Source organism: Sesamum indicum, linkage group LG7 (assembly GCF_000512975.1).
Source record: "Sesamum indicum cultivar Zhongzhi No. 13 linkage group LG7, S_indicum_v1.0, whole genome shotgun sequence".
Classification (NCBI taxonomy): Eukaryota; Viridiplantae; Streptophyta; class Magnoliopsida; order Lamiales; family Pedaliaceae; genus Sesamum; species Sesamum indicum.
In genome coordinates this window covers 4,518,336-4,532,958 of record NC_026151.1, presented here as the reverse complement: position 1 = coordinate 4,532,958, position 14,623 = coordinate 4,518,336, and the positions used below count along the sequence as shown (strand labels likewise).

At 35.8% G+C, this 14,623-nt stretch overlaps 2 protein-coding genes across 3 annotated transcripts in view; both read right to left on the bottom strand.

The window, feature by feature from the left end:
• On the bottom strand, window positions 777–9,765 carry LOC105166222. Of its 2 annotated transcripts, none has more exons than XM_011085496.2 (16): window positions 9,168–9,765; window positions 8,797–9,060; window positions 8,588–8,685; window positions 7,887–8,049; window positions 7,685–7,795; window positions 6,215–7,168; window positions 5,975–6,127; window positions 5,791–5,890; window positions 5,613–5,707; window positions 4,116–4,304; window positions 3,960–4,016; window positions 3,813–3,884; window positions 3,591–3,689; window positions 2,797–2,928; window positions 2,480–2,685; window positions 777–1,355 (listed from the first exon to the last, which is right to left on the bottom strand). In XM_011085496.2, the coding sequence occupies exons 1-16, from the start codon at window positions 9,273–9,275 to the stop codon at window positions 1,331–1,333; spliced, it is 2,826 nt and encodes a 941-aa protein (XP_011083798.1). In that variant the 5' UTR covers window positions 9,276–9,765; the 3' UTR covers window positions 777–1,330. The 2 variants fall into 2 exon arrangements, with proteins under 2 accessions (XP_011083798.1, XP_011083796.1); XM_011085494.2 differs by having other exon boundaries at window positions 782–1,355; window positions 2,512–2,685.
• The window catches only part of LOC105166311 (mitogen-activated protein kinase kinase kinase 5-like), a 5,644-nt gene continuing 1,295 nt past the window's right edge, over window positions 10,275–14,623 (bottom strand). Inside the window, exons 3-12 of the mRNA XM_011085619.2 lie at window positions 14,545–14,617; window positions 14,377–14,464; window positions 13,631–13,693; window positions 13,331–13,494; window positions 13,025–13,100; window positions 12,345–12,404; window positions 12,139–12,264; window positions 11,290–11,499; window positions 10,964–11,064; window positions 10,275–10,858 (exon numbers count right to left, since the gene is read on the bottom strand). Coding sequence (XP_011083921.1) covers window positions 10,582–10,858; window positions 10,964–11,064; window positions 11,290–11,499; window positions 12,139–12,264; window positions 12,345–12,404; window positions 13,025–13,100; window positions 13,331–13,494; window positions 13,631–13,693; window positions 14,377–14,464; window positions 14,545–14,617 — 1,238 coding nt within the window. The 3' untranslated portion in view covers window positions 10,275–10,581. The remainder of the gene's footprint in view (window positions 10,859–10,963; window positions 11,065–11,289; window positions 11,500–12,138; window positions 12,265–12,344; window positions 12,405–13,024; window positions 13,101–13,330; window positions 13,495–13,630; window positions 13,694–14,376; window positions 14,465–14,544; window positions 14,618–14,623) is intronic.

Genomic DNA, 14,623 nt, shown 5'->3' with positions numbered 1-14,623 from the left:
AAAGAAATTGGGTGTAGAATGAAAAACTTGGATGAAGATCATTGTAATTAACCAATCTAAGGTCAAAAAAGATATTGAAAGGTAAGTCGTGGAAGTAGTAAGGATTATAGGGATTATGGCATATTTTCGTTTCTAACTTTTCAAATCATCTTTGTCTTTTCAATTGATTTCAGATTAGTTACTCCAATAAATTCGCATCAAATCTAACTGAAAATATACATTAGGTGTACTTGGGACGGGGCAAATCTAGAACAATATGTGCCTATCTATTTTTTTGAAAAAAATAATCCATATTTGTATATAACCTATAGGGATTATTCATGTTTAGGACTGGAAAAAATTGAAGAAAAAAAAAGAATAGCATAACATGACCAGTCCTAAACGGTTAATCCTCTTCAAGTGAGCTCAAAGTCAAGGAAAAGAGTTTTAACTAACATCATTCGGTCCTCATACCCTATACAATTGACAATCCCCGTGCTTTAAGCAATATCAGTAGTTCAAGCCTACATATTCCAGCAGCAGCAGATTTCTATAGTCACACCCAAAGAGAACTGTAAGGCTAGTCGCTTCCGCTTTCCATTTCTGTTCTCTCCATGAAAAACAAAAGGCTACTGAAGTGATTCTACTCTCTATGGTACATAGATATACGTTTCAGTGCTAAGAATGATGGAATATGAAATGCAGACAGCAAACACCTTGTGAACAAGTAAGCCGAAGAGTCTTAAACAGATAAATAGCGATGAACTGTGCAGGAGGAACTGTCATATACATGCTGCTGCTAGAAGAAAAAGTGAAAAATGCAATTCTCTCCGCATTTAATCTGTGTTGGAACTTAGAATTTAACAAATGGTGCACCCTATATGGTCAGCTATCTGCTTGCAGCTAACTGGATGAGTTATCTATTACAGCTCTGTAAAGCACCCCTACATAACTGAATCATAAAGAATGAAGTATATATTCGATATGCATCTAATATATTGGTATGTACAACGTATTTTGCTGTACAAGACTGATAGATTACAGCAAAGTCAAACTTTTATATATATCACATGCTGAGAGTTGAAAGCTCCAGCAACAATAATCATTTTCAGATGGAAGATCAAGTCTTGTACATGTTTCCAGTAAAACAAGGAATTTTACACATACCAACAACATCCAAGAAAGCAGCATTTGTTGATAAATGAATATATTCACTCACATTGGGATAGAGTTAATTATGCTGGACGCAAGCCACCAGGACCAGGAGCGGTTGCCAAGACTCCACCATCGGACATGTAGAAACAGTTGTAGTTGATTCGAGTAACAAGGGCTGCCAAGTGAGGAAATTGCCCTACATTGAGCTTGACAGATAGAATCTGCAATGCCAAATATAACAAAGATAAGCAAAACCCCATTCTGTGAATGCACACTAATGCTTGTTTTTGTCTATGCTAGTGGATGGGAATGAAACATCTCCTAGTTAACATTTTGTTTGCTTTGAGATAACTTTAGCTGACTGCACCGGGAAAAGAAAAAGGACATAAAACGGTTCAGTCTTGATATTTGTAGGGATGTAGGGGGAGAAGCAAAAGATTTTATTAGAATCAATACTAGGGTGCATTTGGATTAATGCCTTTGGATTTTATGGAAGGATTTGGAGAAGGAATTTCAAATGACTCAATTTGAAAAGAATTTGAAATCATCAACATTCAACAAAACATAGTTCGAAATTAGAATAGAATGACTTGAAATCTTTTAAATTTAAAATTATCCAAACAAATTCAAGGGATTTGTTATTAAGGATTTCAAATCCATGATTTCAATTCCTTGAATCCAAGTTAACCTTAGAAAATGTGGATTCTTTTGACTTACTGCAGTAGGTTATTCAAAATTATCATTGCTATCTAATCCAAAAAGGCAAACAAGGACGGCCATTTTAGAACCAGGAACAAATGCTTAATCCAAGCATTATTAGCACAGTGGCGCACTGAAGTTCAGGTGGATAAGGCATTGTGCACTCATGTTAAATGAACACGAGAGAAGCCTCAGTCAACTTTTTGGGAAACCAATATGGCTGAAAATAGGAAATAAGAAATATATCAGGATTTATCTTCACAGCATACTTCCATTTTTCAGGAAATATTTTCTAAAAGCAACCTATTTTCAAAAACCCCTATGTTCCAAAATCCCACCCCTCTTTTTCAGAAGACACTCATTATTTTACATATTAAGAAACACGTAAACCAACATGATTCTCAAAATGACAAAATGAAATGTTAACCTATCAACTCATATGATCAGTCTTTTCGGCTCATCCATCCAAACACATTTTTTCATTTTACATATTCACAGAGGGAACCTTCTCAAAAAAAATTCAGAAAACATTTCCACAAAATCCTGGTGAAAATGAATTGCAAGCATAGTCTCTTTAAAGAAGGTTGTAAAACTGCTATAAGGAAGTGGGGTTGAGTACTGTAGAAGGGAAATAAATAGAAATTGCCTTAGTTCAAGAGAATCGTGACAAAAGAATACCCTGAGAAGAAATGCCATGCAGTCATCAAATTGTTTCTCTATTCGCTCCACTTCCTTCCCACATCTTGCTTTGACTGCAGAAATTGCTCCACCGCTGCTTAGGGTCTGTTGTATGGAATAGAAGTCCAGAGCTAGCCCAAGGATACTATTTATGCGGCTAGCGATCAAACCCCACTGTAAGTTAAAGGAACTGTCAATAAACCACTCACAATTTCCAGGTTTGTCCAGTAAAAGTTTGCATGGGTAATAGCAAGTACTAGAAGAGCAAAGGGACATGGAAGAGACCAGCTTGTCTGGAACCACAAAACATTGTCGCTGAATTGACAACAAGTAGGCTTCATGTACTTCAATTGCTTCATCCAGAGTTCCAGCTGCCGCAACACCCTCACAAAGTTCACGCCATGCATTATGATAAACCTGTTCATCATATCCAGGTGGGTCATAATCTGCAAGGAGCAGAAGTATCTACTCGACAGATCTTATTAGTCTACTATTGTTAGACACAAGGGCAAAGTTTAATAATGTACCATGATATGAGAAGAAATTACACTCGAAACAAAAGTCAATGAAAGAGTCCATGCATTATAAAGAAAAAAGTAAAGAATCCATGAGCCTAACAGCCTCAACCTTTTATAACCATAAGCAAACCAGTGACCCTCACAAGTTAGAGCATATTCAAAATACAATGAGCTATTAATTAATCCTAATGAAACTCAAACCAGATAGTCTAGAGCACAAGGAAGCTTCAAATGAGTCCTAACCAAGCTAAAAGACTTGAAGAAAGTAATAGAACAAGAACTGCTAGAAGGAACCAGTATCATCTTCTCCAATCTAAATTTCAGGTTTTACTCTCATGACTTCAAAGGACACAGATACCAATTCCATTCTAGTATTCTACGGACATGTGCCTCAACTCTCCAAAAACTTATCATCCATCTCAAACTCTAGAAAAAGAAGCTGGAATACAAACTTTATTGTTCATACACATCCTCATTATGCAATCCATAATAATAGAAGTGCACGAAGAAACTCAAATTAAAATTATCCATGTTTAAGAAATAAGTAAGAATTCACATTACCCTATCCATGACATATTGGTGAAAGGCATCCACAAAATGAAGCAGTTTTTGCTCCAGCAACCAGTGGCGTTTCTGTTTCATTGTTATAGTGCCTCTACCCTGAAATATGCAACACAGTTGGCATAAGATATGTGGCTATGCTCACGGAATCAATAAATTCCAGAACTGCAAGTCTGCATCCCAATTTGAAACAAAATACAGGCTGATGCAAACACAAAGTACCTTCCACATCCACCTCCGAGCCTTATCAAGCACAAATTTTGCACGTTTGACCTTTAATAAGAAACTCATCACCTAGATAAAATACAGATAGAATCATCAAGTATAAAACAAGATGTGCCATTCAAATAACGAACATCAAAATGCTACCTGATTATATTTCTTCATTGCTTCCAGGTTGGCAATAAGTTCAAGTGGCCAAGAGACCTATTTGCATTAGATACAAATATGAAATCCAGTTCAAATTATAGTTTCCAACTAAACAAAAAGGCTGAATGAAAGAGCAAAATAGTCCTAACTGCATGCCTTATATGTGAACGTCAGAGAGTCAAGGACATCCATAGAGCTCTGTCCTCTTCCTTTGCGAGGAGTTGAGACAGAAATAGATGGACTGTATTGTTCATCTTCATTGAAACCTAGATTTTTGGCTACTGATACAACTAACGAGTCGGGTGTACTTAGCAGCACATTATCAGCAGAATTCCTGATTGACTCCTGAAGCAAACCAAAGTCTGGGGTTAATACACTCCAGGCTGATATCCCGAGAAGGATGAAATAAATATATTTTAAAAGAAAGGAGTATCAAAATTTATAAATTGCCATTTCATTCAAAAATAAATTTGAAGGAGCTTTTCAGTATTTCTATACAAATACACTTTCCAAATTTGGTGGAGAGATCTTATTCATGTAAAAATTATCTACTTGAGCCCTTGTAAATGCTGTGCTTTACGTGACAGAGAATTACTTTCTCAATGACCATCTTGTTGAATTTAGTATATGCAGACATCATATTCATTTCCTGAAATTATCTATTGAGGTTTCTAAATGCTATAATTAACATGACAGCGAATTAATTAAACAATAATCATATTGTTGGAAATTTTAATTCACAAAAGATATTAACACAGCAGCATATCATCCACAAAATGTAGATACATAAAATCACTGGCATTATTGAAAAATGTGATTAAGAAGTGTGAAATGAATACGGTGGATTTAAGCTTACCTTTGATTTCCTGAAATTATCCACTTGAGGTTTCTAAATGCTATAATTAACATGACAGAGAATTAAGTTAACAATCATTACATTATTGGAAATTTTAGTTCACAAAAAATATTTACATATCAGTATATCATCCATAATAGATAGATATATAAAATCACAGGCATTTTTAAAACTTTAAGTTAACCTATGCAACAAAATACTGTGAAACTAAGGAAAATGAACACTTACTTTAACATATAAAAAAATGAAGAAAAAGATACTCTTTCCACAAGTAAAAGTAGATGATAAGCTCAGGAAAGAATGAGAATTTTTCAGAGCTGATTTAAGTAATCATCTAGTAACATGACAAAGTAAAAATAAAATGTCACCAGTTCATAAAACGATACTACTTTCATGAAGAATACAGTTAATTCATTATCCTGCAATATGAGAGAAGCAAAAAGCGAGCTCCAGCAGCTTTGTGACAATGCAAATAGAAAAAAACCATTATGCTGGTTTCAGTAGAAAAAGAACCATTATAAGGACAATTTTTTCCAGAGGAAAGCAACTATCAGAAACGGAGATTTTCCGCAATGCTCAGGCTACAGCAATTTGCTTAAAGGAGACAATAAATTAGAACTTAATGCGATCAATAATTGAAATAACTAAGAGTTAATCAATATGAAAAGACATTGTATTAACTCTTCAGTGAATGTGGGTTATGAGCAAACACAATCTACTTGACAGTTACAACAAGGATCCCCATCAAAAGCTATAAAGATACTAGCCTTAGTGACAGTTTAAGTGAAATAACTGACCTGCAATATTGTGTTCAACTCAAAATCATCATCTAAGGATTCCTCTTTGTCTAGCTTATTGAAGATCACTGACAAGAAGTGCTGCAAAAGATCACCTACATAGGGCAAGATCCAGCCCAATAAGAGAGATTCAATAAATACGGGGAACATCACATGCAAAAATCTGGACCGTGGATACCTGATCCTAACAAATATATAGCACGCAACACTGCCAACTCATCTAGCAACCTCCAATCATTCAGTAATTTTGACAACATAGTCCTGCCAATATAATCAGCCTGCATATGGAATCCAAAAATTGTAGCATTTTGCGCATTGATATAATTATAAGGAAGTGCAATAAGCAATTGCTCATCATGAACCTGCTTCTTAATGTAGAAGATAAGGCATTCTTGAAGAATTACTGCAGGAGGTGGAGTACTTTTAGGCTCAACATTTTGAATCCAGCTAAGAATTTTTGATGAAAGAGTGCAATTAATTTGGAAGGGTAAAACCTCCGACATCTGAAGGTCCTCCTGTCAGATAATTGAACAAAGTTCTAAATCCTAGCAAAAAGAATAGTTACGATCAACTCTCATTCAAGCAAAGACAGAATGCAATACCTGGAAAGATGGAAGAAGGGTTGGAAAGGGAAGCAAAACTTCAAGCATTTTTGCATCTTCGCGGAACCTCAAATTTTCCAATTCACTATGAAAACCAGATGTATAATCTGTGTTCTTGACTGTTAACCCATGTGCACATTTATCACTGAATATAGCCTGCCTTAGCCACTCATCATTTAAAGGGGGAAGATAAAAGGATTGAGAAATATTCAATGAGCTCCAAGCTTCTCTGTTCTCCTGAAGAATTCCATGACAAACGTTAATAGCTGGATTTTCGGGACAATGTGTCTGGCGAACTATGTCTATTTCATCTAAATAAATTCTCCTTCCATTCAGATTATGGTAATTAGTTGCACCTTCTCGTAAGGAAGATACAAAACTGCTATCTCTCTTTTGGGCTAATGTATCATCCAATAACTTCTGCCAGAATAATTTTGGCTGTTTGTTAGCCGCTACATCAATCTCCTCCTGCTCCTGACATTCCTTGATGGATCCAAGTGAATGTTTGTCATTTTTCCACAAATACTCAGCAACGTGATCACCATGACCAATAAGCGCAGTTAGTGACACGCAAAAGACCTCCGACAAGGTTAACCCAGCTATGCTATACCCATTCCCAACATCATCTGTGGAATCTGCTGAAAGAGATGTTATAGGAGCATGACGGATCAGCTGCAATGATTTTCCAGCAGAAATGATTGCCTTAGCAATGTCCTTGATGAAGAATGGACAAACTTGAAAGTCTCTTTTATTTTCTTCTTTCCCTCCGGGAAAACTAGACAAAGATATGGACACTCTACCAATCACATCCTTTTTCTCTTTAGCTGAAGGTAGAAAATCTGAGGCAAAATCTGCAAAATTTAATTTTTCAGGCATAGCTGATCTCAGCTGATAGCTTTTCTCCCAAAATTCAGCCTCATCTATTGCAATTTTCTTGTTTGCAACAAAAAACATCTGCAGAAAGGCACAAAGAACATAGGAGTTGCTCTTTAATAAATGACACAAAATGAAGGGATTAGCTCTCAACAACTATCCATCAAAAACAGAGTACAACATCCGATTCTTCATCTACAAAACTAATTAGTGAATGAAGAGATTTCAAGTATTGTAAACACAGGTAAATTTAGAGACCCTTACTTTCAGTGACTAATCAAAGTTAGAAACCAGATAGGACAGCAAGTACAATATAGAATGTCTATAGGCAAAAATTAGCAAAACAGAAGTTGGAGATTTTTCTTACAGGGAAATCCTTGTTCTGATAGAATGTAAAACCTTGGAAACCTAGAGAAGTTGTATGCAAAATATTTATTGAAATCTTGCATCCTAAAACATATGAACAACACAAGAAGAATGATTGCAGTTACTTAGATCAGTTAGTATAAATAAATCCTCTAATCTCATGTTCAGGTTAACAAATGCTCCATACAAGCGAACGCAAATTAATCTTAATGGAAAAATGAAAAGGAATACCTCGTCGAAAGGATCATCCAAAGTTCCTTGGAAAAGCCAACAATCAAGGATCTCAATATATGGCAGCAAGCTTCCCACGAGTATATAGAGTAGCATTCGGTATGCATCCTCCTGATATCAGCATATTATTCTGATTAATAATCAAGATCAAAGATATATCACAGATGAGTACAATATCTCAGTAGCAAAGATATTTGACAACCTCTCCCCCTTGCACAAGACAAACTTCATTCAGCTTCACATAAAGATGATTCAGAATGTGAACGGCAATATCCGCAGCAGGAAAATATGACTCACGTTCAAAATATAATTGAGGGATGGCTCCATGCACTATTTGAAACAAATATTCAGCTTGTGAGCAAAGCCTATATAAGAGAAACAATTAGGAACCATGGAAGGAAGCAAAAAATATGTAAACAAGCTCCTAGTCAAGGTCTTCAAAGAGTATGCTGATGTAGATAAAATAAAGGTAATATACAAAAACTCAAGCCATGTTAGCTTGGAGCAGGATTAGAATAAAGTGGGCAGAAGAGAGATGTTGAAGACACCAAAGTTCCCATTTGAAATTGCTAGGCAGCTCCTACATAAATAATTCATACTTCTCAGTATCAAAACAGGAAAGCAAAACCAAGGAAGATTGTCTTGCTGCTGGATTTTGACATATAGATCTGTTCTTATAAGTATGAATGGGTCAGAGGGGTTAATAATTTGAATACACACTATTAATGATACTAATTTACAAATAATGAGACATGCAGCACCGTGCGTCAGTTTATTAATCCCCCCAACAGCGAAAGAAAAAGATAGAAAGAAATACGAATTTGTATCAACCGCCATTCAAATTTGCAAAATAAACAAAAAATGAACCCCAAAAGGCCCAAAACCTAGTAAAAGCAGGCAAACCTTGATAAAGAACTTGACAAACCCAAGATAGACGGGGTGGTACTACCATTTGAGCTATTTACTTTGACCTCTTCTTTCAAAGCAACATCCCGTATCCTCTGTAACAACGAAAGATTACAAACAATTAAAAAAATTGTAATCGAACATTTGAAACTGGAAAGCAGATATCATAGCAAAAAGAAAATTTTAGCAAATGTCAATGGACATACTCTAAGCCATGTACTGACGGAGCAAGCAAATGCTTTTAAAGTAGGTGGAGGCAAACTCTTGGATTTTTCAATTTTGTTCACCACAATATCAACCAATTGTAAACATGTTGCAGCATATGAAAACTGATCGAGTATGCGATACAAACTTGTCTGCGAAAGATGAGTCACATAAATCCCGTTTTTGAAGTGAAAACATTGTACCCTATCATCCCAATAAAATAGGGAACTCGATAAACCCTGCAACATTTGCAACACTCCTCGGACCTTAAAAAATAGAAACAAGAAAAATAATTCAAACCACGCAATTAGAAGAAAATAAGAAGTAACAAAAACCCACCAAGTTCAACAATAATTAATCAAAATATATGTACCAGGTCGAGTTCATTTGTCCTCAAAGATGAAACTGGAGTTGCAAAATGTATACCGCCACCGGTGAAGGAACTATGAATTTTATGAATCAAACTTTCCGCCACTTCCATCTCTGAACAAAGAGCTCAATTAACAGTCATGAAATATATCAGAAAGAGAAAAAAGACATTGCTGAGGCAATTTGTCAAACACTACGACTGCAGGCCAAGAATGTTAAGCGACCAATCTCAAAACATTTCTTCTGGGATCAAACTTGTTCCGAGAGTAAAGCATTAACACCAGCATTTCCAGATTCTGTGGGATATCGAATTTTTGCAAATTGGAACTGAGCTTTAAACCCTTTCCCTTTTGGGCCAATGCAGTCAAGAAATGTCAGGGGCGTATATAGTAAGGAGGGAAATCTCAGAAATGGAATATCACTGGATTACTGACAACACCGGACAAATCTTTTCTTCTTTCCCTTCTTTCTTGTGAAACAGCAGAGTGAAGTAAAGCTCTGGTCTGAACTACTGAGTTCTCAACTGAGAAGAAGAAGAGGCATATTGAATTCTTTTTGAAGTTTTATTTCTGTGCTCTCTCAATTTCTAGCAATAGTTTTTCAAATTTTGAAATTGGTCCAAAAAATTAGTGACGTTCTTGCCATGTTAAAATAGAATTTTAGATGTTTTAATTTAATTTAAATTACTTTGAGCAAATCTAATTTGAAAAAAGTATCATTGATTAATGCCTAACGCATCAAATACTTTAACAAAAGATATGATTAATTACAGTTTGACCCCTCTAAAAATAAACTGACATTTTCCTGCAATAAAATTTCAAAGTTGAACTCGCACTAAATTTAAATATTCTTTATTTACACCTGACATTTTTTCATTAGGATTTGAAAAAAAAATAATAATGTCTGTAAAAACAGTTACATATAATATAATTAAGATAAATTACAACAAACTTCCCTAAAATTTAATATAATTACAAATACCCCCGACAATGAGTTGTCACAAAATTGTATTTAATATGGTATTTCTAATTTTAAAGAGTGTAAAAATGTAATGTACCTAAAAGTAAAACCAAATAAAATAGTTTAAAAACTTGGTATATTTAAGGCATTATTAGTACAAGTGGTTTTATAAATAAAACTGGCAAACCTTTTCTATGTACATACTTCAGTGAAGTTACACTACAAAGAATGTCTCGTACATACAACATGGAGTAATCCTAATTGGTTCTGCAATCAAGAATATGTTTTCAGACTACTTAGCCGAAGCTGAGTCAGAAAAGAATACATGCTGCTGCCCTTAATACCAGCATCAGCAAATACAACTTAAGCCAACAAATGTTACAAATCCAAGTGGGATAATGTTACAAATCCAAGTGGGATCTATGTCAAGATTACAAGGATAATCCCAGAATCAAATTTCATTGCTGATTTGTTTCTTCTTGTACATTGCAGCTCCGTTTTTTCCTTTCTGGCATCAGTAGGGTGAGATTTCCCTTGCAGGAGAAGCTGGAGACACTGTTGTTCACAGCTCTTAGGAGCAGATTGTTCTGGACATTTGAAGGGCTGATGCCGTTTGAACTGCGGTTGCGCTCTGGTGAAGATTTACAAGGAAGGGCTTCAAGTGTAGAACGAGGAGATTGATGGGATGTTGCCACCAAGTCAGGTGATTCTGGGCATGACTGTCGGCTTGTTTCACTGGAGACGGAACAAGTTTATTGTGTACAAACGATGTTATTAGGGAAGAACGGTTTCGACTGGTCATTGTAGTTTGATTCAAAGAAAAGGGACAGAAAAATGTACCCATTGTGTACTGGGGTTTTTCCTTGCTGGATTCTTGTGACTGATGAGAGTGGCATCACGTCCTTGTTCTGGCGACTCCAGACAGTTGGAAACTCTACATCCTGAAAGGCAGTGTAAGAGCTTCATTGGAGAAAATGACACAGAAACGCTTTGTACTTTTATATTAGTGTAGGATAAATAAAGATAAAGACACATTGAACTGTGTGCTTTGTAGTCTGTAGGGCCATGGCAAACATTCAAGATGCTTTTGATGTCTTCTGGATAGGGAAAATCTGAAAGCAAACAATGGGATTTCCATGATCAAGGTGGTTTGTTCTGAAACTCACGTATAGTTTTAATCCAGAGAAGTCTTGCACAAAACCAGCAAGATTTTGATCTTGTGAACTTCGTAGGAAAGGATGCTCGAGCAGCTCAGCGGCTGAAGGTCGATCCGCAGGTTGTCTCTGAAAGCACCAGTGAAGGAAGTCCTTTCCTTCGGCAGACAATGTTTCTGGTATAGGCGGCGCTCTGTTCAATATGTTGAACATTGCTTGCACCTATCTCCATCACCAGAAGAAAAGTAATGATTTAATTAGCAATAAGCATCACTTCTGTGGTGTAGTGAAATGCTTAGAATTAAGTCAGTACGTTCCAAGTGAAGTGATGATATTACTTTGTAGATTAATTACATCTCTTTGGATTTACCGTAATTACTGATTATAACTATCCTTTTGGAATTACAAAATCCTCCTCTTTTCTGTGTTAAAGAAAACACGAAGATACCTTTTTTCAAGGATTAGATACTGAAATTTACATCTCTATAGTTCCAGAAATAGTACACCAAAATTACATCAAATTTCTAAAAATACTTTATGAAATGGAATAGGATGATACACACACACATACACATAAAGTTATAAAATTGGAGTCGAGGGTTTGGTAATTTCAAACGCATAGAAGGGTATCATCACTAATTATGCTAACTCCGTACGGATGTCAATACAGTTGGGGTCACGGTTTTAGAAACATTAGCAATTCCTAGAACTGAAGATATCTTCATACAAGGTAGTAACTAAATAGTGGACTTAAGAGACATAAGGGCATTGATGAAGAAGAATACACTCAAACAGCAACAGGCAGGTTTAAGAAACTTAACACAAATGCATCAACAGCATATCATGTTGAAGAATACTTACCCCATTATACTCGCTCCAAGGAGGTCTCCCCGTCAGCATCTCAATAACCGTGCAACCGAGACTCCATATGTCTACACCATAGGCCATCTCTGGGTTACCATCTTTTCGCATCGCAGCCTGCAATACCTGCAGAAAACGGAAAATCCATCAAAAAATTGTGTTAACTAACTGGCTGGCAAGTAATGAGGAGCAGGAATTTAGATTACCTCTGGAGCCATCCAATGTGGAGTACCCTTCAAGGAAAGATCAAAATCATGTCCCATAAGCTGGAGGAGGAACAAAAAGATGATGGAAGCAGGTTATTGAAATACATAAAGCATGAAACAGGCACAAAGGAATCCTAACCATCTTTATTATACTATCATAATTGGATGTATTTGATGTCAGAGAAAAGGAAAAAAGGAAATTACAATATGTAAGAGCAGATACAGTAGTATCTGTTTATGTAATGTGAGATGTAAATGCAACTTTTCCTAGCCTGAACACAATTTTTCATTTGATAAACCTTTAAGTATGGTGGAGCTTGGCTCAATCAGTGAAAGAATGATAAAGTATTTATGAAAAAATCAAGCTACTCGAACTCAATTCATGTTCAACACAATTAAGACTTATTCAAGCTTGATTTGGTAATAATCAAAGCGAGCTCTACCACAACTTTTGAAGCTTGATGATATAATCCAAACAAGTTTGCACAATTATGTTGGCTCTACTAGATTCGTTTACTTCCCTAATCAGGTTACTTTGCACTCTGATTGGAAATCAGAAGCACTTTTGTGTTCCAGAAGAAAGAAAAAGCATCGCAGAGATAAAGCACGTTTAAATCACCAGATATACTGGAAAATCACTAAAAAATAACATATTGGTTTTCAAGCTCAGAAAAGCTTACATGTTTTGCTAATCCAAAGTCAGCTAGCTTGACAACACCAGATGCATCGACAAGTAAATTAGCCCCTTTAATGTCCCTGATATAAGGAACCACCAAAACTTAGTCTAAGCAGAAACTTCAAGTTATTCAAGCACCAAATAATTATGCCAACTCTGTTTATTACTCAACCATTAAGAAATTTCCATATCAGAGTCAGTCAGCTGATACCTCTGTGTTTTCCCATTAATAATTAGAATACATAACCTAAGCTAAAACCACAGCCAAAATGGGATAAGAAACAAAATTTCCAGTTCGTAGAATGTTAACCTGTGTATTGTCTTTGAGCTATGCAAGTAAGCCAAACCCGACACAATATGACGGGTGAAATTGCGAACAATAGACTCTGTCATAGCTCCACAGTGTTCACGGACGTACTTAGTAATTGATCCAGGATGCACATACTCCAAATATATGCAAAAACGATCCTCAATCTGCAGAAAATAATGTTCTATACATCAATTTGTTTCTAATGGACTGACAATAGGACCAATACGATGTTCCTGATAATGGTGGTCGAAATAAAAGATTGGCTGATAGAGGACAGAATGAAACAAAAGATATACTTACAATATCATAGCCATAGTACTGTACAATGTTTGGATGCTTCAACTCTCTGAGAAATTTGATCTCCTAAACGACAAAACAATAAGAGATCATATGAAAACCGCAAATGTATTATTAGTTGTATTTCTTATAATCAATTAAAGGAAAAAAGTGCATGGATGCACAATATGTGGAGAATGTTTAATTTCTCTTCTCGTTATTACTGAATTGATAGGAATTTCTCTTATTCACAATTCATAAATTAGTTCTCCCAAATTGTTTGAGAACTGTACACCAGGCCCAGAAATGAGTCCAATGCCACATTGTTCACACATACGTAGACAGCTAAGCAACTTAAAATAACTTAGAACTGCAGTTCCAAAGTTAGCAATTCCCTTCTTTAGCAAATAGTTTTACGCAGTATCAACCATTAGACACTAGTACACAACTGAGGGATCCATAGTTGGGAAAACAACATAATCAGGATCTTATAGTGCACTCTATGAGGTTGCTACAGCTCAAGGGAAATACTAAACACTCCCTTTTGGAGGCAAAAGAGGTGGATTAACTTATAGTAATTGTTTGCTCAAAAAACTTATTCAAGTTACAGAATGATAGCAACTTGAAATAGTGTGGGGCAACAATTAGACATACCATGAGAATCTGAGACCTTTATTTTTCGAATTGCACTCTTGCCTATGAACATAATTAGGATAATATGCAAATAGTGTATATCATGTTGCAAGTATATCGAAGGACCTCAGAATAACCTGTTTCAACTGCTTTATACATTCTGCACATTTAGGGTCATCAGGAATCATCTCAACTTCCTTCATTGCACAAGTAGCTCCAGTTTCACTATCATAAGAAGAATCTATGTAAGAATCAAAATATATGAATCAAAATAACATAGCTAGTCCTCAAGTACTTTCACATACCGGTGAGTTGCTATATAAACACTTCCATAAGTACCTCGTCCTATCGGTCTTCCCCTCTGCCATTGACCTTTAACTGATG